This window comes from Rhea pennata, chromosome 10 (assembly GCF_028389875.1).
Source record: "Rhea pennata isolate bPtePen1 chromosome 10, bPtePen1.pri, whole genome shotgun sequence".
Lineage (NCBI taxonomy): Eukaryota > Metazoa > Chordata > Aves > Rheiformes > Rheidae > Rhea > Rhea pennata.
The window spans coordinates 21,803,448-21,823,957 of record NC_084672.1 but is presented as its reverse complement, the minus strand read 5'-3'; the positions used below and the strand labels follow the sequence as shown (position 1 = coordinate 21,823,957).

Here is a 20,510-nt window from a genome sequence, read left to right as displayed (position 1 = left end):
TGCCGTGCCGTGCCGCGCCGCGGGTCCGCTGCCCGGCGCTCCCCGGCTCCGGGCCGCCCGGGAGCTGCTCGCGGGGAAGGGGGTCTGGGTGTTTTGAAGGAGAATCGCCGAGAAGAGTGCTGTGAAAGTCACTTTGGATTTCCTGGTTTGGATCGGGACCTTTTCTTAGCGTGCATTAAACCCGAGAGAGCGACGGGACCCGCGACCCGGCGAGATCAAGCCTCCGGGGCGATGGCTGAGTTTGGGATGCGTGCTTGTCCGACCGAGGCTTGTGCCACGGAGAAGGAGGGAGCGAAACATGTTGTTCGGTTGCCCGAGGAATGTTTTTTTTAATTGGCGCACTGAGATTGCCGGAGTTACTTGAATGTACAGACCCTGGTGTCAGACCTCGGAGGATTTAAACCTTTCTTTTTATTATCATTTTGGAGTGAAATCGGCTAGACCTCTTCCCACAGCTCGGAAGCAGGTCCCGAGCCGCTGAAGTGCATCGTGGCTCTGTCTGCCGGCAGCCGCTGGGCTATCTGGAGGTAGTAGTATTATTTTTATTTTTTTTTCCTACGGGGATTGAGTTACACCGTCCCCCTGGGAACGGCCATGGCGTTGAAAGCCAGAGCGCTTTACGACTTCCAGAGCGAAAACAAAGAGGAGATCAGCATCCAGGAGAACGAAGAGCTCGTGATCTTCAGCGAGAACTCCCTGGACGGGTGGTTACAGGGTAAAAACAGCCGCGGAGAGACAGGCCTCTTCCCGGCCTCCTATGTCGAAATCCTCCGGTCCCGGACAGGCTCCAGTTATACGGACTACTCTCGCAGCCCCGCCGGCTCCCCTGGGCACGGCTCCTCCTTCTGCGTGGCCCCGACCAACCCCAGCATCTCCTACCAGGGCAGTTTTGAGGATGACGACGACGACGACTGGGATGACTGGGACGATGCCTGCACGGTGGTGGAGGAGCCCCGGAGCGCGCCGGGCACCAACGGGCACCCTTCGCCCACCCTGCAGTACCCCGCGGCTTACTCCCACCAGCACGCCGGCTACCGGCCCAAGCCGGCGCTGGAGAGGCAGGACAGCCTGAGCTCTTCCAAGAGGGGCAGCGTGGTGGGGAGGAACCTGAACCGCTTCTCCTGCTTCGTCCGCTCCGGGGTGGAAGCCTTCATCCTGGGTGATGTGCCTCTGATGTCCAAGATCGCGGAGGTGTACTACATCGAGATGGGCTCCAAAGGTCCCCAGTGGAGGGCAAACCCCCACCCATTCATCTGCTCTGTGGAGGACCCAACCAAGCAAACCAAATTCAAGGGCATCAAGAGCTACATCTCCTACAAGCTGACCCCCAGCAACATCAACTCCCCCGTCTACCGGCGGTACAAGCACTTTGACTGGCTGTACAACCGCCTCCTGCACAAGTTCACGGTGATCTCAGTGCCCCACCTGCCCGAGAAGCAGGCCACCGGCCGCTTCGAGGAGGACTTCATTGAGAAGCGCAAACGGCGGCTGATCTTATGGATGGACCACATGACCAGCCACCCCGTCCTCTCCCAGTATGAGGGCTTCCAGCACTTCCTCTGCTGCCGCGACGAGAAGCAGTGGAAGCTGGGCAAACGCCGGGCGGAGAAGGACGAGATGGTGGGGGCCAGCTTCCTGCTCACCCTGCAGATCCCCACGGAGCACCAGGACCTGCAGGACGTGGAGGACCGTGTGGACGCCTTCAAGGCCTTCAGCAAGAAGATGGACGACAGTGTCCTGCAGCTGACCAACGTGGCCTCAGAGCTGGTGCGCAAGCACGTGGGGGGTTTCCGTAAGGAGTTCCAGAAGCTCGGCAATGCTTTCCAAGCCATCAGCCACTCCTTCCACATGGACCCCCCGTACAGCTCGGACGCCCTCAACAACGCCATCTCCCACACGGGCAAGACGTACGAGACCGTGGGGGAGATGTTTGCCGAGCAGCCCAAGAACGACCTGTTCCTCATGCTGGACACACTCTCCTTGTACCAGGGGCTCCTCTCCAACTTCCCAGACATCATCCACCTCCAGAAAGGTAAGAGGGCTGCCTCGCTCTCCGGGGAGCGGGTCCTTCCCCGCGGGGGGTCCGTCCCAGCCGGCAGCCCAGACGCGCTGAGCTGCCTGGGAACAGCCAGGCCCAAACCGTTTGGGAACGTGTCGCTGCCGCATAGAAAACAGGATGGGTGGGTTTAGCACCCTGCTGTCTAGGGGATCCGGGTTCCTGGCGTCGCCCCACGGGGGTGGCCTGGGAACGGCGAAACTGGGGCCGTCCCTGCCCCACGGGGCGCCTCGGGGGACCGCGGGAAGGGGCCGGCAGGACGCGGCTCGGCCACGCCGCTCCCTCGCGTTTCTCCCCGCACGTCGCTTGTGGCTGGGGGGGTCTCTTCTTGGGATGAGGGGCCGGATCCGGGCCGGAAGCGAGGCCGCGTGGGCAGAGCGGAAGGCAGGATTTGGCCTCCAACCTTTGCTTCCTCGGAGCGCCTCCTCCTCCTCCTCCTCCTCCTCCTCCTCCTCTCTGCCCCGGAGCTGGAGCCGGAGCGGTCCGCTGGCCGTGGCAGACTGGGAAGTGGTTCCTGCCGCAGGTCCGGGGACCGCAAGCTCTGCTCCAGCGCTCCGGCGGCACCGGGCAGAGGGGGAGAAGCCGAGCGGCTCCTGCAGCAGCGCTCGCGCTTTTGGGCGAGCAGCCTGCCTGCTAGTGCCGGGGGAGGAATGCCGGGCGAGAGCCAGGCCGGATTCCTTCGAAACCGAGCTGTAAAAATAAGTGGAAGGAGGGGAAAAACTGGTGTCAGAGCATCAGCCTGTGTCTCGGAGGGGAGGTGGTTTCCCAGCCGAGCTCCGGCCAGCCGGTCTCCAAAGAAAACCCTCGTTGCACCACGATCAACCATGTCCTGGCTGCGGCCAGTGCCCGGGGCCGGCCGGGGGCTCCCGGCTGCCCCGCGTCGGAGGGCTCTCGCGGGCCCGGCTGGTGCCCGGGGCCGGCCAGGGGCTCCCGGCTGCCACACGTCGGAGGGCTCTCGCGGGCCTGGCCGGTGCCCGGGGCCGGCCGGGGGCTCCCGGCTGCCCCACGTCGGAGGGCTCTCGCGGGCCTGGCCGGTGCCCGGGGCCGGCCAGGGGCTCCCGGCTGCCCCGCGTCGGAGGGCTCTCGCGGGCCCGGCCGGTGCCCGGGGCCGGCCAGGGGCTCCCGGCTGCCACACGTCGGAGGGCTCTCGCGGGCCTGGCCGGTGCCCGGGGCCGGCCGGGGGCTCCCGGCTGCCCCGCGTCGGAGGGCTCTCGCGGGCCTGGCCGGTGCCCGGGGCCGGCCGGGGGCTCCCGGCTGCCCCACGTCGGAGGGCTCTCGCGGGCCTGGCCGGTGCCCGGGGCTGGCCGGGGGCTCCCGGCTGCCCGCGTCGGAGGGCTCTCGCGGGCCCGGCCGGTGCCCGCCGTTTGCAGCCGCACGGGGTGGGATGGTTTTCCAGCCCGCAGGTGCGGTCCGCGGTGGACTCGGCTAACGGCAGCGGGACAAAGCGGCGGAGTTTCCCTTCCGTAGACGGGGATGCGGGGCGCGCGTTCGTCCCTGCCGGGTGGGGCGGACTTGCTCGGGCTCTCTGCCGTCGAACGCGGGTGGAATTAAGGCCAGGAGAAGGGAGGGCGCCGGTGCGGCCTCCCGCTCCTCCTGCCGCCCCTTCCCCGCGGCGCTGGCTCCCGGCACAGCCCGGCCCCGGCGCGCGTGGCCGGGAGCCTGGCCCTTGCTCGCAGGCGCGGCGGCAGAAAGCGGGGAGGGGGCATGGCGAAGGCTCCGAATCCGGAAGGCGAAGGCTGCTCGTTCTTCCCTAAATGACCTCAGGACTTGGAAACGGCCCTCACGGGGTTTTCAGGCGCTCGGCTCCAGCTGGGCCGTATTTGCGGCTGGCAGTGACAGAGATTCCTGACGTTTTTTGGTCCCGAACCGGAGCCGCTGTTTTGACTGAGCTGCGTCTCCCCTCTTCCTGACCTCCCTTCTCCGCGGCCGGCGGCCGGCGGCGCGGCGCTTTGCGGTCGTTGCCGCCCGTCTGGAGCTGTGGCCGTCCCCACGCGAGGCGCGGTGATCCCGAGACGCGGCCCTGCCTCGCGGACTTTGCTCTCTGCGACGGGGAATTTGTCGGCGCGGAGAGGTGACAACCCCGGGCGCTGCAGCGGGATCTCCCCGGGCGAGGGGGCTTTTCCCTCCGTCCGGCGCACGCAGCCGCGTGCAGGGGCGAGGGAAGGGGCGGGAGGGGGACGGGTTTTCCACGAGCCCGGAGCGGCCGTAGGCACGCGCGGGGACGCGGCCCGCGCCGCTGCCTGCCCTCTCTCACCTTTCTGCTCGCCTCCCCCAGGCGCCTTCGCCAAGGTGAAGGAGAGCCAGCGGATGAGCGACGAGGGGCGCATGGACCAGGACGAGGCGGACGGCATCCGGAAGCGCTGCCGCGTGGTCGGCTTCGCCCTGCAGGCCGAGATGAACCACTTCCACGAGCGGCGCGTCGCCGACTTCAAAAGGATGATGCAGTCCTACCTGAAGCAGCAGATCATCTTCTACCAGCGAGTGAGCCAGCAGCTGGAGAAGACTTTACGCATGTACGACAACCTCTAACGCCCCCGCGGGCCCGACGCATCTGCTTGCTGTCCCTCCGAAATCACGCAGTTTTCTATCCGGAGCCTTGCAGACCACCTCTGTGATGGACTGAGAACGAACAGCAACTCACGACGCTAGTGACCAAATACCTTTGGGCTTTCTTCCGTCTTCCCGGGCCCGGCAGGCGGCGGCGCCGCGGGGAGGGGATCGCGCTCGGGTCCTCCGGCTGGCCGTGCCCCGTCTGTGCCGGGGGGATGGCCGTCCCCCGCTGCGCAGCCTGCAGCGGCTCCGGCCGGGACGTGGGTGTTTTCTGCAGGAGAAACGGAGACGTTGGCTTAAGGGTGCTGGTATCTCTGTCTAGTGATCTGTAGCTTTCTGGAAACGCGTCCTCCCGGAGCAGAGAGGTGGGTTCGTCCCAGCCCTATGGGAACAGGAATCGAAGCGGTCGACATTTTGCACACTACGAGCTTTTCTGATGGAAAAAAGAAAAGAAGAAAGATCTTTATTTGGAAGAGATTTCCTTTTTTTGTTCCTGCAAGATATTTTCGATATTCTCCATTTCTCACGAATGTTTCTGCAGCATTTTTACCGATCAGTTTTTAATAGACACACAGAGGCAAACGGAAATCTCTTTCTCAAGCACGCCTGTTGACTGGAAAAAGGGGGAAAAAAGCCAAAAAAAAGAAAGAGTCCCACAGCATTTTCAATAAAAATGTCAGTAGAAAAAACCAAAAACAAAGCAAAACCCATCCCAGAAACGTCTGTGGAAAACGGAGCTGCTCCAGGTTCCCTGGGAAGGGACCGCAGGGGGAGGGTGGATGCCCGTCGGAGCATCCCGCTGGGTTTTAGCCGGCTTTTGGGGAAAAAAAGGAAAAAGTCCTGGAGGCTGCACCTCGGCGAGGTGCTGGGAGCTGTGGTTCCTCGCCCCCGAGCCGCGGGGCGTGAGAAGCTGGCGGTGCCTGCGCCGGCTCGGCCCCGGGCGCCTTGTTTTCCGAGGGAAACGGCCGGAAGAAACAACAGCGAGGAAAGTCGGAGCCTGCTTGGCGCTGCTCCAGGGTTAAAATTAGCCGGAGCGCGGAGGCCGGCGGGGGACCGCTGAAACGGGGGCCTTGCCCGGCCGCCGGGCTCGGCCGCGGCGGGGCCGGCAGAGACGCGCTGCTGCACGCAGGCGGCGGCCTCGGCCGCCCCGGGGACCGGCGGAGGGGAAGGCGCAGCGCGGCCCCCGAGCCGCCCCGCGACGTCCCACAGACGGGCGGCCGCTGGCGGATTTTGGACGGTTCGCGCACCCCCTTGGGGGGGGGGGGGGCAGCAGGAACCTGTATCCGGATGGGTGCTTGCACCCCGAGGGAAGGAGCGATTCCTCCTCGGAGGCGCCCGGAGCCGCGGAGCGCCCGCGCTGCTGGCGGCGCCTGGGTGCCTGGGGCCGGGAGGTGTCCCGGCCCCCCAGGAGGAGCCGGGGGGCTGCTGCGCGCTCGCCCGGGGGCACACGGGGCCGTGCCGCCGGAGCGCGCTCGCCCCGGGCGCTGACCCTCGCCCGGGAGGGGCGAAGCGGGGGCGGCGCGAGCTCCGGAGGGTGTGTTGCCACCCCAGCCGGCTCCGCAAGTTTTCCAAGGCCAAGCACGCAGCTTCCCGCGAGGTGTTTACGCGCTGGATCGACTTCTGCGAGACCCCCCGGTGCCGTGGAGCGGTGGGGACAACCCGCGCCCAGCCCGGCCCTGCTAGCAGTGCCTGGCATGGCGACGGGAGACCTGCCGCACCCAGAACCGCCGCTGCCCAAACCAGCGGGGCTCGGCTCGGCTCCCCCCCGGGGCGGGCTGCGGCCGTTTTGCGCGCTGAAATGCCCGCGAATATCGGCTGTTGCCGCTGCAGGGAATCAGGACGGTGCAGGGAATCAGGACGGGCTGGTTGTTCCGTTTTCTGGGCAGCGGTTCCCGAAGGGGAGGGAAACAACGAAAGCTGGAGCAATTTTCAGCGCGGGTTTTGCAGGAGCTGAGCTCCAGGCCGGCGTGGCGCGGGGAGGCCACCGGCGCGCTCGGGCTGCAACGCGGGCGGAGGCGGCGGGGAGCAGCGCCTCGGAGGAGGGGGGACCCGCGTGCCGGACCTGGGCGCCGATGCACATCGCGGTGGGACGGGAACCCCGACTTGTCCCTTCCCGGCCACGGGCGCGCCCGGGCCGAGTTCCTCCTTTGCCGGGGGCCTCTGTTTGCTCCGTTAAAGCTCCTGGGGAGGGTTTCAAAGCCAACTGATCCTCTCTGCCGGGGGAGTGGGCTGGATGCAAGGAAACCTGTTTGCCCTGTTACTGCTCGTTTGCATCTCAATAGGTGCCTGGAAACTGGTCCCTGCTGGGAGGGCTCTGGTGTCCCCAGAGCTGTGTCCCTGTCCGCTGCTGCGGCCGAGCCGAGCGGCCGGGGCGGGATGCAGCATTTCCTCGGGAATGGCCACGGGACCCCGAGGCAGGCGGCATTTCCCGGCCAGTTGAAGGCAGCGCCGGGCGGCCGAGGAACAGGGCGGCTCTGCTGCCGGCTCCTTCCCGGCTGCTTCCAGGCCGGAAGCATAACCCAAGCGCAGGCAGCCGCTTTGCTCTGGGTTTCTCCCTCTCCGTTGCCAGCAGAACATGGCCCTGTAAAAACGTATCCTCCACCAGCTTTTCCCAGGTTCCTATCTGTCCTCTGCTGACCCCGGGAAGTGGATATTTCCTGGCACTGGGAATATAACCACATGCTTTAAAAATAATCTGTTTCATTTTCAAGGCTCGTTGCAAAGTAGGCCACCTTCCTTGTGTCTAATCCCTCAGTGCGAAGCAAAAATGATCCGAAAGGAAAACCCAGCAAATGCTCCCCGCAGGGCCCTCGGCGACGGCCGCCAGCTTCCTTGCGAGGTCTCCATCCCTCCCCGGGCGCTCCCCTTAAAGCGGGACTCGCACGGATCATACGCGCGCTCGTCTGGACGGCGCCGGCGAGGCCCAGGGCTTAGCGCGGGAGAGGGAGGGAAGCGCTTGCGCTCGCTTCATGGGGGGGGGGGGCATAAAGAGGGGGCAAATCCGGGGCATCCCTAGTGCTCCCCGGGGAGTTACTTTTTTGCTCCAGTTTTGTGAAGGCAGGATGTGACCCTTGATGAGATTCTCAGCTGTAGCAATACAGGGTATTATTGTTGGGTCACATCCTGAGCTCAAAGCTCAGTTTTTCCTCTGTTCTTCCCCGGGTAATTCCTATTTATTAGGCCTGTAGTCTGAGGAAAATTTGAGCAAGAGCCCAGAATTTGGCCCATTACCTCCACAATGTTGCTCTGCAGCTAACTGGGCAGAAAAGAGGGCTGGTGAGGACAGGCAACGTGAGAGAGCTGGTTTATGAGAATCTCTTCCAGGAGGCACCTTGGAAAAGGCACTTTATTCTGTTTACTTCTGCCATATGGGAGTATACAGTGGAAAACCGTGCTGGGTCCAATTCCCTGCTCTCAGCTGCAGCGGGGCCGGGGCTCGCGGGAGGCAACGCGGCCCCGGGGAGCTCGCGGGGCCCAGCCGGCCCGGAGAGCTGGCCCCGGCGTTGCATAAAGCGCCGTCGCCGCGCCGCCGGCCAGGTGAGTGCCCGCGGAGTCCCGGCCCGCTGCGCCGGCCGCCAGCGCGCTGCGGCTTCGCGAAGGCGTCCTACCTGTTGTGCAATCTCCCCCCCACCCCGGCCCGGGCGCCGCCTGCTCTGCTTTACGAAACGCACCACGGGCGTGCAGAGAAAGAGCGATTCGTTTTTTCCAGATGGGTGGGGACTCCTTAAATTCCCCTGGCATTGGCCACGGAGTTTTTCCGAGCCTCCGCGCCAGTGGCTCAGCCCGCCTAGCCCCGGGGAATTTGGACAGCTTCGTCCCAAGCCTGACTCAGTGCAAATCGCTCTTCATCCTCCCTCTCGCTCCGAGAGCTGCTGCAAACGCCCCCGTGGGCCGGCTCGCGCCGGCCCCCTCCCCGGCCAGCGCGCCCGCTGCAGGAGCCACGTCCAGACCCACCTGGGTGGGTCGGCAGGGACTGCCGGCAGCGCCGCACCGCGCGCTCCCCTCCCGCCTCACAGCCGCCGTTCGAGCGGCCGAGAGGCACCCGAAAAGAGCGTTTTCCTAGGGCTGCTGACGTGCCGCCTCCCCCCACCCCTGCTTGCCTATGCAGCGATCCCTTCCCCTGCCCCAAGCAACCCGGAGAGCTGGGGCTCCCGAGTGTGCCGGCACCGGCAGCCCCCGCATCCCTGGGCTCCTCCTGCGGCCGAGGGATGAGGAGAACCAGGAGGAGGACGGAGGTGCTCGGGGCGACCCGAGAGGCTGAGGGACGCTGTCTGGGGACGGTCCGGCCGCTCGCCTCCGCGCTTAGCCCTTCAGACCCAGTACTGGTTGTTTTTCAAGGGGGGGTTTGAAGTCCGGCAGTACTGGAGAAGCTCGGGGTCCTGCGGCGCGCCGGGCTCCGTGCCCGGGGGCGGAGGGCCCGCTCCCTTGGCCTCCAGCGCGTTCACAGTTGTTAGGGGGATGCCCTGGTTGGGGTCTGTCTTCCGGAAGGTCTCCTGGTCGAGTACGGCGCCGTTCTTTGCCTTGGTGGCCGGGGTGCCCTGGACGTGGTGCTTCCCCGTCTTGTTGCGCTTGTGCAGGTAGAAGAGCAGGGGCAAAATGAGAGCCAGCAGGAGGAAGATGAGGCAGATGGGGATGATGACGCTGAACATGTTGGCCTCGATGAAGCTGAGGAACGTGCCCCCCTCCACAGGGCTAGGGCTGGTCGTGGTGCCATGGCCGTGCCAGGCAGTGGGGAGGACACCCAGCTCGCTGGCGTTGGGGCTGCTCCGCGCCGTGCCCTGGGGCTGGGGACCTGGCGTGTGTGGCGAGGACACCCGGGGGGCTGTGAGCAGTGTGACGCTGTAGGCTTTGGAGGTGTTATATGGCTCAATACTATATGCCAAGGATGCCAGTGCTGGCGGCACGCCAGCGGCTGCCAGTTCAAAGACGAAGCTGTCGTTCTGCAGTGGTTGGCCAGCCTCCATCGTGTCCAGCACCTCCAGACCGATCAGCCCTTGCTCCAGCTCAGTCTGGCTGAAGGTGTCGATTGGGGTGGTCCGTTGCCCCGGGTCTCTCGAGACCCTCACAACACGGCTGTGACGGGGTGCCCTGCGGATTTTAAATACTGGGACTCCCTTAGTTCGGTTGGCCAGTTCGCTTGCGTCGAGGATGTTGGTGTCCATCAGGACTGTGGTACCCCGGGGCCACAGGCTCCCTGACTGTGCCTTGACCCAGGCCTTGACGGTCACGTTCACCACCCCGGTCCTGTTCGCTGTCGGGGATGTGGTGAGGAAGTGGAATTCATCCTCGGGAGAGGAGAAGTTGGTGAAAGTAAAAGTCACTTCCCCCTGGTCCACCTGCTTCTGTGAGAACATCCACACTGGCTTTTGGTTGACTTGCACTTGGCCAAACTTTGGGTCCTTGGTGATCTTGTAAAGAATATCCTGTTGCCCAAGCTGAGCAGCTCCCAGGAGGTGATCTCGGGACATGGACGCTTTGTTCAGGCCCTGAGATACTTCCAGTGGCACCAGGCCCACTGGGGTTGTCACCGCAGGCAGCACCACGATTTCCACAGAGGTCAGGGTGGGTGCATGATGGCCATCGGAGAGGCTGAGGACTAAAGACTCAGGGGAATGGCTCCCGGTGGCAATGAACGCCACGTGGCCCGCGTTGACGTCTGCCTGGGTGAAGTGGTCAATAGGCACCAGGTGATTGTGCATGCTGGCCAGATAGCCAGCGAGGGGTCTCTGGAGGAGGCGGTACTCCATCTCCTCTGGGAAACTGTCCGGGTCAGCTACATCCAGGTACTCCTGGGACAGCGGCACCCAGGAGCCCGCAAGGACCTGCAGCACTTCGCGTCGCTTCACCACCTCCGGTGGCTTTCTATTGCTGCCTGTCACTGTTATATTAAAAGCTTCAGAAATGACCACCCCTTCCTGTGGAGGGCGAACAGACGGCTCTGCCTGGGGCCGGAGCCAAGCCTTAAACTGGAAGCGATCTTCGGGGACGCTGTCCCCGTGGTGGGCATACACCAGGCGCCCCGCATCCAGATCCGACTGCAGGAAGAAGGGACGTGTCCTCTCCACGGGCACGCCGGCTACCGAGAGCTGCCCGTGCCCGGGAAAATCTGTGACCAGGAACACGACGTCATGCGTGGCCCTGTCGGAGGCCGGGACTTGGCTCAGGACATTGGAGGCGTCCAGCACGGAGGTGTCGATCTCTGCCCTTTGAGCCTTCGCAACCTGGAGGCCTGGAAAAAAAGGGAAAACTCTGAGTCCTGTGAGTACAGGGAAGACACAGGCAGGAGAATTTGCTGGAGGGCAGAGAATGAAAGCAGAGCCAGAAGAGCGTGTGACACACGGGAGAGGAGAAAAGGGGAGTAGAGAAGGGTGAAAGAATGGTTATACAGAAACGGAGAGAGGAGAAAGGGGAAGCGATTTATTAGTTTAGCAAGGCCATAGGGAAAGGAGTTGCGCAGACCGATCCAGGAAAGGGATTGAAACAGTTTGTTAGACATTACTTGACATAATATCAGAGCTCGTGCTTGGTGGACCCAGGAAAACGGGATGTTAGTGCCTCTTCCTTGGACAAACAAGCTCTCCTGAGGTTATCTCCTTGAGGGTGATAACCTCAGGAGAGCTCATCTGTCCCTTGCTTCTCCTCTGCCCTCAGCCTTTTTGGGCTCAGCGCTATAAACCTGGCTGAGTCTTTATTTTTTTTTACCTGCATTTCTCCAGAGCTGAGTTGAGCGTTGGGGGCATCTCTCCTCGAACGATATCAGCATGAGGAGGATGAAGGAATCGGAGACGGATGTGGGAGAAACGACCCGTAAGCGAATGGCATCCTGGGCATGCCAGAATGGCTTCGGTGGCATCTCGTGCTGATAGAAAATCATCCCACTATCCACCTAGCAGACACCAAAATGCAACAATCTCTGCTTAACGGCGAAGTAAACTAACGTGAATAGTACCGCGTGGGAACCACTAAGCTCAGCGGGAGCCCTGTCCCTCCGTCTCGTCTTGGGTCATGATGATGGGCCCTGCAGCACCAGGCGGGAGTGAAACCTTACCTCACGCCGCAGAGCCGGGGGTAAACACCACGATTTCTGGATGTCCCCCCTGCCCCGTCTCCGGGCCAAGGCCAGAAGAGCTGGATGACCAGAGCTTGGTACCCGGGAAAATGCTAGCAGGTGCTAGAGGGGGCAGCAGACTGCACTAGAGCCGACCGGCGGACCACGGCCGCTTGCTCTGGCTCGAAGGAGAGCGCGCCGAGCCCTCGTTAAGCAGCCGGGGGCCCGGCGGCGGGGCCGGCGGGGGCTCACCTGGGCTTGGGTGAAGTCGCTGACGCGGGCGGCGCCGGGCGAGGCGCCGAGGCGGCCCAGGCGCGGCGGCTGCTCCACGGCGTAGCGCAGCGCGGCGCCGCCGGCCGCCGGCCGCAGGTCCTGGCCGCCGAGGGGCCGCCGGGCGCCGGGGCACAGGGCGAGGCTCCGCGTCCTCGCCGCCGCCTCCCGCTGCGCCCGCACCACGAAGAAGTGCCCCGGCGAGAGGTTGCGGCCGTCGGAGAGGGCGAAGGCGAAGCCGCCGTCCAGGGGCCCTGCGGAGAGCGCGGGGTTGGGCCGGGCCGGCGGGGCGGCGGGCGGCGGGGACGGGGCGGCGGGGGCCCGGCCTACCTCGGTGCACGAACTGGAGGAGGCCGCGGTCGATCTGCGCCTGGCTGAACCGCCGCACCTCGGCGCCGGGGGACGGCCGCAGCACCAGCTTCCCGTTCGCCGGCGGCTCCACGGAGTACACCACGTCCTCCGCCGGCGAGTCGTCGTCCTCGGCGCGCAGCAGCTGGGGGCCGATGTCGGCCGTGGCGCCCTCCCGCATCTGGGGGGGGGTGGGCAGCGGGGCAGCGGTTACGGCCCCCCGCACCTTCGAGGACGGCGCAGGCCCGGCGGGTCCGAGCCTGCCCGCGCGTGTCCCGGGCCCGGCCTGGCCTCGCGCCCCCCCCGAGTGCCGGCTCGCCCCGGCGTTCCTCTCGCCCCGGAGCAGGGCGGCAGCGCGCTCTGCCCCGGAGCCCCTCCGAGGGCTGACGCTCGGGACGGCGGAGGGTGGCAATTGCAGCGGAAAGGCAGGTGGATCTGCGCCTCCGTAATGGGGCTGCGCCTATGTGGGGGCCTTTTTCTTTCTTACGACCTTTCATTTTCTTTAGCATCATGCCTAGGAGGGAAGCACGTGCTTCTTTAAGTGGCTTGCTAATGGACTGGCTAAAAATAAAGCCAAGAGCAAGGTTTCCCCCTCCCCTTGCACAGGGTCCGCTTCGTGCATCTCTTCGTGCTCCAGTTTCCTCCCAGACAGCGAGAGCAAGGCCCAGAGGAGGCAACGGGGCACTCACCGACTGCTCAGGCCCTTCCCTGCTGGGGTGTGACGGTCCCCAGCAGCAAGCGTGGCTTTCCTGCCTAGGCGAGCAGAGCAGGGAGAGGGAAGTGCGTGTGCTGGAGTGGGAGGAGAGGTGCTACTGTGCAGCCTAGCAGCCAAGGGGTTAACCTCCCGCTGCCTGGCGTGCTGGGGTTTGGGGCAGCTGGGGCAGATAACGGAGTCACCCTTAATGCACTATAAAAGGGATTTGCTGGGAGGAAGCTGAGCATGGGGGGTTAGGGCTGCTCCTGCTCCTGCTCCTGCTCCTGCTCCTGCTCCTGCTCCTGCTCCTGCTCCTGCTCCTGCTCCTGCTCCTGCTCCTGCTCCTGCTCCTGCTCCTGCTCCTGCTCCTGCTCCTGCTCCTGCTCCTGCTCCTGCTCCTGCTCCTGCTCCTGCTCCTGCTCCTGCTCCTGCTCCTGCTCCTGCTCCTGCTCCTGCTCCTGCTCCTGCTCCTGCTCCTGCTCCTGCTCCTCAGAGCTGGCTACATCTTTGCTAGCTTGAAGGTGTGTTTGGCTGGGGGCATAAATGAGAGCCATGCAGGGAGGTGACAGACCTGTGCAGACTGCCTGTCTCCCTGCCTGGCAGTGGTGCCTGGAGGCCCCTGAGCTTTAATGGGCAGCCTCAGCATCTCTTCCCCACTTCTTGGCCTCCCTGGGTTGTGCTTGGCCTTTAGCAGCCTTCCTTGTGGCCCTTCATCTCTGTGAAGGGTTGTCCTCAGCCAGATGCCCCCCAGCCCTGGCAGTTATTTCTGCTGCCTTTAGGCTGTTGAATGATCCAACAAACCCTTGCATCTCTTTCTGTATCTCTAACGCTTCTGAGCTCTGCTTCTGAAAAGCCTTGTTTAAGTGCTGGGGGGTTGCTGTGAGAAAGTGGGGGAAATATCTACAGGTGACAGTCTGCTGGAGAACATAGGAGTCCTGGCTGTTCTCCCCAGCTTGGGAGAGAGCTCCTGAGACACTAGCTGGAGCTGGAGGAGTCCTAGCACAGCTGAAAATCCTGCTGTGAGTATGTGTGTGTATATATATATATATATATATATATATATGCATGCAGGCATATATAGTGTGGTTGCCCTCCAAACGCAGTGAAGCCCATGCCCTTCCTTTGGACAACTCCAGAGCCCAGCCAAGGTGAGCAGGCTCCTAGGCATCTTCCAAACATCACTGCAACAAGCCTGGCTTTGTTTGATGGGAGGCCTTCTCTGCTGCTGGCCCCAGGATATCCAGGGATGCTGCAATGATAGTCTTGAAAGTGGAGGAAAACAAACCTGCTGGGCTGCTACTCTTGCACATTTTCTAACTACGCTTTGCTGTAACTTTGCATCAACTATGCTGAACTGGGCAGTGAGGTGTCTGAGATAGCGAGGGGAAAGCTTAAAGCCAGACTTTGTAGCTCCTGAAGGCCGGACTTCAAGCAACAAGTGAGACAGATTTGCTTCTGCCTCAGCTGCTTCCCATCTTGATGACCTAAGGCGATGCACAGCTGCCGCGGAGGGGATGGAGCGCCTGGGCGTAACCAGAGGAAGGCAGGGTGAAGGCTGCTTAACCCGTTCGGTGTTTCTGATCTCTCTGCAAACTCACAAGATGATCTTGGCGCCCTTAGCAGTGATTTTGGGGAGGGGGGAAGGATGGCGCTCCCGCGGGCTGTGCCGCAGGAGAGCTGTGCTAAGGGGGCCCTCGGGTCTGCTCTGGCACGGTGGCGTTTTGTTTTCTGACCGGGCCGTGGACGAGGCCGCGGGGTGGGCCGATGGCGGCGGCAGGCGCCCGATGGTGGTGCGCGGCCGTGCTCCCATCTTGTGGACAAGTTTAGCATCGCCAGCGGGGACGGACGCAGGCGCCCTCGGGCCCGAGGCCCTGGGCTTTTCCGTCTGGAGCAAAGCCTGGCTCGGCGGGGAAGGTCCCCGGGACGCCCGCGCCGGGCACGGCACCGCGGGCAGCCCGGAGCTCGCCGGGTTCTCCCTCCCGGCGCCCCACGTTACCTGCAGCCCAGCGTTGACGCGCAGCCGGGGGCCGTGGCTGCGGTGGGGCAGGATGGTGACGAAGACGGTCCTGGGCTGGCTGCGCCGGTTGATGGCGGTGGCGTTGGCCAGGAGGGTGAAGCTGTCGGCCGGGGCGTCGGGGCCGTCCTGCTGGTACCGGATCAGCCCGTTCTCCACCTGCGGGCGGGGGCAGCGTGAGGAGCCCCTCGGCCATGGCAGCCCCGTGGGGAGGGAGAGCCTGGTGCCGGCTGGGGGGACGGTGAGGGACCCAGTGTCTGCCACTTGCTACGGGTGGCCTGTGAGGGAAGGGCCCATGCAAAGCCAGGGAGAGGGGTCCCTTGCCCCAAAGGGGAAGCCTGGACCCCATTGTAGGTGCTCTGCCTGCTGCCTCCCTTCCCACCCCACATCCTGGGCCAGCTCCGATGTGATGTGGAAGGACCAGTCCCGCTTTGGCTCCTCCAGAGCTGTCTAAGCACACCTTGGCTGTGCCCCACCACATGTGGGTCCAAGCCGCTCCTGTGGTAGGTGGGTGCCTTGTCCACTGTGCAGCCCCATGGTGTTGAACCCCCCCCCCCACACACACCCATACCTCGCTCCAGGTGAAGGTGCGCAGCCCGTGCTCCCAGGACTGTTCGCGGTTCTGCAGGGTGCCAAACTTGGGGGGCTCCAGCACCCTGAACTCGATGCTGAGAGTCGTGAAGTAGGTGCTGGGGATGTTGAGGATCTCGGTGGAGAGTGTGGCAGAGCTGCCGCCGGGTACTGTGATGTTGCGGATGTCCAGGGGGACTGCAACGGGGAGCACGACCAGGCTCACCCCAACCCCTTCCAGCGGGTCCGCTCCCCTGGCTGTGATGTCCACGACAAAGTGGTCACGCTGCTCCTCTGGCTTGGAGTGCAAGTAGAGGACTTTGCCGCTGTTGATGTCCTCCTGGGTGAAAGACTGGATGGGATCCAAGCTGGGAGGCTCGTTCGAGTCTTGGCCATGCTGAACCATCACCAGGAAGCCTGAGGCTGGGGGGCTGCTCACCAGGTAGATGATGTCTTGGGCAGGGATCTCTTCATGGGCAACCTGTGTGTGCAAGGAGATGCGGTGAGAAAGGGGCCTAGGCACCACCCCAGCCATGGAGGTGACCATAAATAGGCCATTCAAACCTCTCCTGTAACAGCTGTATGTATGAAATCTACCCTTGTTTACCACAACACTGGGATGTATACCTCATAACAGCCACGTGGGTCCCTTGGGAGCTGGAATAGCCTCTGCTCAGCTGCTCTGGCTGTTCCTAGAGCAAAATTAGACCAGGCCCACTCTGGACTTACTCTAGTGATAGTTAGGAATTTCCTGGAAGTTGAAATGCCAAGCAGCCTCAGGGAGCACAGCCACGGGGTGTCTGCACAGCCTTTAGCCTGCTTTTGCTCTGCACCGATGTACAGACTGCTATATGCAGAGACATTCACAGTTCAAGTCATGGCTATGCCTTAATAAATAGCGCTGTAAAGAGGGGATAAGGAAGAGCTACAGAGCTACTTCCACCAGTCTTGTTCCTCTCGTACACAGGAGTGATACAAACAGGCACCGTGAAAGGGGGACACAGGCTGAATCAGACACATCCCTCAGTACTGAGTGTGGACTGAGTTTGAGAATGCCTGTTCTAGGACACGGAGCTTCTCCCTAACCTTTTTCAAGGTGCTTTGTGCGAGGCAGTGCTCTGTTCTGGGTGACCTGCTTGCATTGATGGGTCCAGCCCATCAGCAGGTATAATTCTCTGCAGGGGTTCATGCCTCATTGAACCTTTTCTGTTTTAGCCTTCAAGGAAGGTTTCCCAGGATCTATGTGCAGGATGTGGCTTTCCCTTGCTCTGTAACCAGGAGGAGATGCAGGCTTGGGTAATAATTAGAGAGGGGGGTACTCACTGATAAGTGTTCTTCCTTGATCTCAGCTGGTTCCCCTTGGAAGACATGTATCTCCTTGAGGTTCACAATGTGCAGAGGGCTGGGATGGGTGTCCAAGAACACAGTAATGGCCAGTGTGTCCTCCACCACCACCTCATTCGCTTCCACAGTGAACTGGAACTCGTCCCGGGAGTTCCTACTCCCGTTGTGGTGGTAGGCAATCTCTCCTGCTAACAGATCCCTCTGGGAGAAAGCCATGACTGGCTGCTCCCCTCTCAGCACAGTCCCCCACTGTGGGGGAGTAGTTATTAGGAACCGTATCTCTTCATCCGACCTGATGTCCATGTTGGTCTCCAGGCTGAGGACAGAGGAGTCAATGTTCCCTCGGCTCCCTTGGCGGATGGCTAGGCCAGTGTTGTTAACTATTTTGATGTAGGGGTCTGAAGCCTGGACTTCCAGGAGGGCAGTAGTTTGGTGGAGGCCATCTGAGACCTGTAGCTGAATCCAGCCCCGGTCAGCCCCTGAATGGACGAACAGGATCTTTTTCTTCCTCAAATCATCCTGTGTGAACCGATAGATCTGGTGGCTTCTGTCATCAACAGATACGATGCTGCCAAACAGAATGTCCTTCCTCGCCAGCACCAGCTGCGTGTCTGAAAAGCCGGAGTCCTTATCGGTGAAAGCAATGTTGTCCGTCGTCAGGAGGTGCTGTCCGTTGCGCACCACGTTGAAAACCTTGTTCACCACCTGGACAGGGGGGTGGTCATTGACAGGTTGGATGGATACTCTGAAAACACCTCTTACCTCCTCTGCATCTGGCTCAGTGCTGCCCTCGCCCTGCTTGATTGCTACAAAGGGGATATCGTCCTCCAGGGTCTCAGAGTCATCATGCTGGTACAGCAGCCTGCCCCGGAGGATGTCCTCATTGGTGAACTCTGTGATCTCCTCACTGGAGGACCAGCCTGGGGATGTGGCCCAGGCCAGCCTCCCGTGTGATGGCCCTTCAATTACTTCATAGAGATAGTCTATGCTGTTCAGGCTCTGTACGAACAAGTGGTCCCTGGAGATGATGGCCTGCCCCCCTTCTGGCACAGACAGCAGGACGTTAGTCAGGGCCGGTGCATCAGGGTCTCCACCTATGCTGATCGTGTAGGTGTACACAGGAGAATACTGGTCCCCAGCACGGACACGAAACTGGAAGGTATCCTCAGCTTGCTTAGAATTCCTGATGGTTGCACTGTAGCTTAAATGGTTTCTTTGCAGATCATCTTGGGTAAATCCAAAGCCTTCAGTCAGCCTGTTGCCAAGCAACTCCAAGTTTCCCTTTTTGGGAGCCTGGATTATCACATAGCGGAAGGAAACCGGGGCAGAGTTTGAATCTTCCAACATTGCCTCTAGTTCCTTACTGGTGATACTTTTGTGCTGCTTGCTCTTCATTTGGAGAGGGACCATGGTTCTCATCTTGATGGTAGCTCTTTTGATCCTAATGAGGAAAGTGTTGTTTTGCAAGATCTTTTGTCCAACCTGAACTTTGAATTTCAGCTTCTCCACGACATCTTCCAGCCGGTGCTCTGGATCTGTGCTGAAATACTGGATGCGTCCTTGCTCCAGGTCTTGCTGATGGAAGGACTCAACTTTTTTCCATTCCCCTCCCACACTCCCTTGTTTCCGGACTTCACCATACCTGAGAGGCTCTGTGAGGCCATACAAGACAGCAACGCGTTGTTTCACGGCATTGGTCTCCACTGATAGGTTGGCTGTGGTAATGCGTGCAGCGCCTCCCTGGGAGACGAAGAGGCCAGTGTTGTTGTGCATGCGAATGTCAGGCTCTATGGCGAGGATCTTCAGGGTGGCTATGGGGCTTGGGATAGACCCGTCGCTCACTTGGAAAGTGAGCTGCAAATTTGTCCCGCTCTGGTGTACGTAGACTATGTTGCCTGCTTCCAAGTCCCTGCAGGAAAACTCTTCAATGGGTACTCCAGGATGAAAGTCATATTCCACATAACCTTCCTCCATCAGTCGGCTGCCATGCAGCTGAAATTCAAGGTCATCACAGGATGTGTCATCATCCAAGGCCTGCAGGATGTCCATGGTCAGATGCTTCCGCGTGTGCTTTAGGATTGTCATGTGATCCCCATGAGGAAATATCACCTGAGGGGCATCATTGATGGGGTTGATCATTATGGGTAGCAGGTACATCTGTCCCTGTCGCAAACACTCGGGGATCCCTTGCTGGGCTGTCACTGCTGCCTCCAGCATCAGCTGGTCCATGGGTCCTTCGGAGCCATCATGGACGTATCTGACTTTCCGATTCACAATGTCCAACAAAGTAAACTTCCTTCTGCTCCTGGTTCCAGGGACATCTAGTTCCAGCTGACCATGTCTAGGGTCATTGGTGATGCTAAAGAGGATTTGGGACTGCTGAATGTTTGCAAGGTTCAAATCTATTGTCGGCTGAGCATGTTTCCACTCCAAGAAGGCTGTGCCCCCTTCAGAGACAATGAGGGGGCTGACATGCAGCAGTCTGCTGATGTTAGCGAAGGCAGGAGGGAAGCTGTTGTCTGGCCGGCACGGTTCCACCGCCAGGCCGGGTGCTCCCAGCCAGATATCAGGAGGTGGGGAGGTGGGTGCCTCATCCTGTTCATATACTTCATCGTATTCCCAGTACTGCTCCTGCTTTCCACAGCCAGATGTGATGTCCTTTGTGATCACAGCATCTTGCAGACTCCTCCTCTGCAGGTTTATACGCAGGTCCTCCAAGCAGCCAACAAATGAGTTGTTTGTTGTGCTGCCCACTGACATGTAGGCAAGATGGTGCTCCCTTAGCCTTTGCAAAGCCTTTTCATTCATACCTCCAATGAACAGGTTCCCCTGAAGGTCCAGATAGTTGTTGATACCCCGGTTGGATGTGGCTGAGGCATAGTAGTCAATCAGGATCTCAAGTTTGTGGACGTCTGTGTGAACTTTAACATAGTGTTGCTGCTCGTCGCTGATGAATATGTTGTTGTGCAGGACGATGATGCCATTCCCCTTCTCGACAAACCCTCTCAGGCGTCCATTGGAGATTTCCAGATAGAAGAAGTCATTCTCCATTCCTGCGTGGTAGATGAGGGGTGCCTGGGTGATGCTTGTTGTTATCACAAACTCAATGGTCCCTTCTTCTGTCGCATTCCATGTGGGAAATGCGATGTAGGAGTGTGGTCCTAGGAACCCAAAGGGATCATCAGGTTCGGCAGAGAACTGTGTGCTGCACCCCTCTTGAACCCGGTGGAATATCTTGGAGCTGCTATCAGAAGCCGGAGGGGAGAGGACATCCAGACCATTGAACGTCAGTAAGTGGAGGCAACCTCTGAAGGGAGAGCTGGACCCAGAAAGATACGGCAGGTCAAGGCTTCCTGTCCCACCTGCGTAGAGGCCATACTGAATGTCCAGCTCCCGTATGGGTCCTGCAATGTCCACAGAGCTGTTGAAGAGGCTGTCAACGGTCAGTGTCATCCTGCTGTCTTCTATCAACAGGTCCACATTGTGTATTTCCAAGTTGTTGAGCTGCAGCTCTGCTGGGGACTGTAGCATCACCTCCTCTGAGCCTAGCCGCAGCTTGGCCTACAGAAGAAAGAAAAAAATGTGGAGTCAGGACCTCAGCTCAAACAAGGCAGTA

The 20,510-nt window shown here is 61.3% G+C and overlaps 2 protein-coding genes across 3 annotated transcripts in view; one reads left to right on the top strand and one right to left on the bottom strand.

The window, feature by feature from the left end:
• Positions 1 to 6: 6 nt before the first annotated feature.
• Positions 7 to 5,312, top strand: SNX33 (sorting nexin 33). Its single transcript, XM_062583917.1, has 2 exons — positions 7 to 2,032; positions 4,332 to 5,312. The coding sequence occupies exons 1-2, from the start codon at positions 595 to 597 to the stop codon at positions 4,583 to 4,585; spliced, it is 1,692 nt and encodes a 563-aa protein (XP_062439901.1). The 5' UTR covers positions 7 to 594; the 3' UTR covers positions 4,586 to 5,312.
• Positions 5,313 to 7,934: 2,622 nt separating this feature from the next.
• Positions 7,935 to 20,510, bottom strand: part of CSPG4 (chondroitin sulfate proteoglycan 4) — a 28,348-nt gene continuing 15,772 nt past the window's right edge. The window contains exons 3-9 of one of the 2 annotated variants that reach the window (XM_062583332.1): positions 16,874 to 20,455; positions 15,552 to 16,031; positions 14,963 to 15,139; positions 12,255 to 12,453; positions 11,907 to 12,178; positions 11,309 to 11,492; positions 7,935 to 10,835 (exon numbers count right to left, since the gene is read on the bottom strand). In XM_062583332.1, the coding sequence (XP_062439316.1) occupies positions 8,917 to 10,835; positions 11,309 to 11,492; positions 11,907 to 12,178; positions 12,255 to 12,453; positions 14,963 to 15,139; positions 15,552 to 16,031; positions 16,874 to 20,455 (6,813 nt within the window). In that variant the 3' untranslated portion in view covers positions 7,935 to 8,916. The remainder of the gene's footprint in view (positions 10,836 to 11,308; positions 11,493 to 11,906; positions 12,179 to 12,254; positions 12,454 to 14,962; positions 15,140 to 15,551; positions 16,032 to 16,873; positions 20,456 to 20,510) is intronic. The other variant, XM_062583333.1, reaches the window with a different exon arrangement.